The sequence below is a fragment of the Pteropus alecto genome, unplaced genomic scaffold (genome assembly GCF_000325575.1).
Source record: "Pteropus alecto unplaced genomic scaffold, ASM32557v1 scaffold24, whole genome shotgun sequence".
In the NCBI taxonomy this organism is placed as follows: domain Eukaryota; kingdom Metazoa; phylum Chordata; class Mammalia; order Chiroptera; family Pteropodidae; genus Pteropus; species Pteropus alecto.
Window position 1 is genome coordinate 1,150,481 of NW_006439192.1, and position 636 is coordinate 1,151,116.

Consider the following 636-nt stretch of genomic DNA (forward strand, 5'->3'; position numbering starts at 1 on the left):
AGAAGCAACGCTTCGGTGTCCCTGGGAGCGCGAGAGTGAAGCGCCAGCGCCTCATCAGCTGCAAACAACAACCCTAATTACAGCGTTGCCTGCACCCCATCATTAGCTCCCACTGGACCAACACCTCAAACCCCGCAAGTCTCCCTCGGACCCTTGGGCCGAACCTCCCGCGCCCGGCCGCTCCCGGCCGCTCCCGGCCGACCCCCGCCCAGCCGCGGGTGTAGACGCGGCCCGCACTGGCGTCCCCCGGCTCCGCCCGCCCCAGGCCCCGGATGTGACTACCCTCGGCGCTCGCCCCCCCCGACGAGCATGGGGGGATCCCGGAAAGGCGGCCTGGGGGAGGGGGGTCTTCCCCGGACCCACCAGTCATCACATACCCAAGTGAGAAGGCTCTCGCACAGCTCCACTCGCTCTGCCGACTCCACGTTGAACATCTTCCCCAGCTGGGGTTTGGCAGTGCCTCCCCACCTTGCCAGAAACGGCAGCCGCTCGGGCCGGGGCCGCGTCGGAGGGTCCGGGCAGCCGATCTGGCCTCTGGCCCACCCTGTCTTCGGATCCTGGCCGCCGACTCTGGTCCGGCACTGGCAGCGGCTCCCGCACCGTCACCCCGGGCGCCCCTCCTTCTCTTCTCACTCA

General features: G+C 69.5%; 1 protein-coding gene across 2 annotated transcripts in view; it reads right to left on the bottom strand.

The window, feature by feature from the left end:
* HOOK3 (hook microtubule tethering protein 3) overlaps positions 1-630 on the bottom strand; it is a 75,204-nt gene extending 74,574 nt beyond the window's left edge. For both annotated transcript variants that reach the window (XM_025049899.1, XM_006916259.2), the window contains exon 1: positions 378-630. In XM_025049899.1, coding sequence (XP_024905667.1) covers positions 378-434 — 57 coding nt within the window. In that variant the 5' untranslated portion in view covers positions 435-630. The remainder of the gene's footprint in view (positions 1-377) is intronic.
* Positions 631-636: the final 6 nt, after the last annotated feature.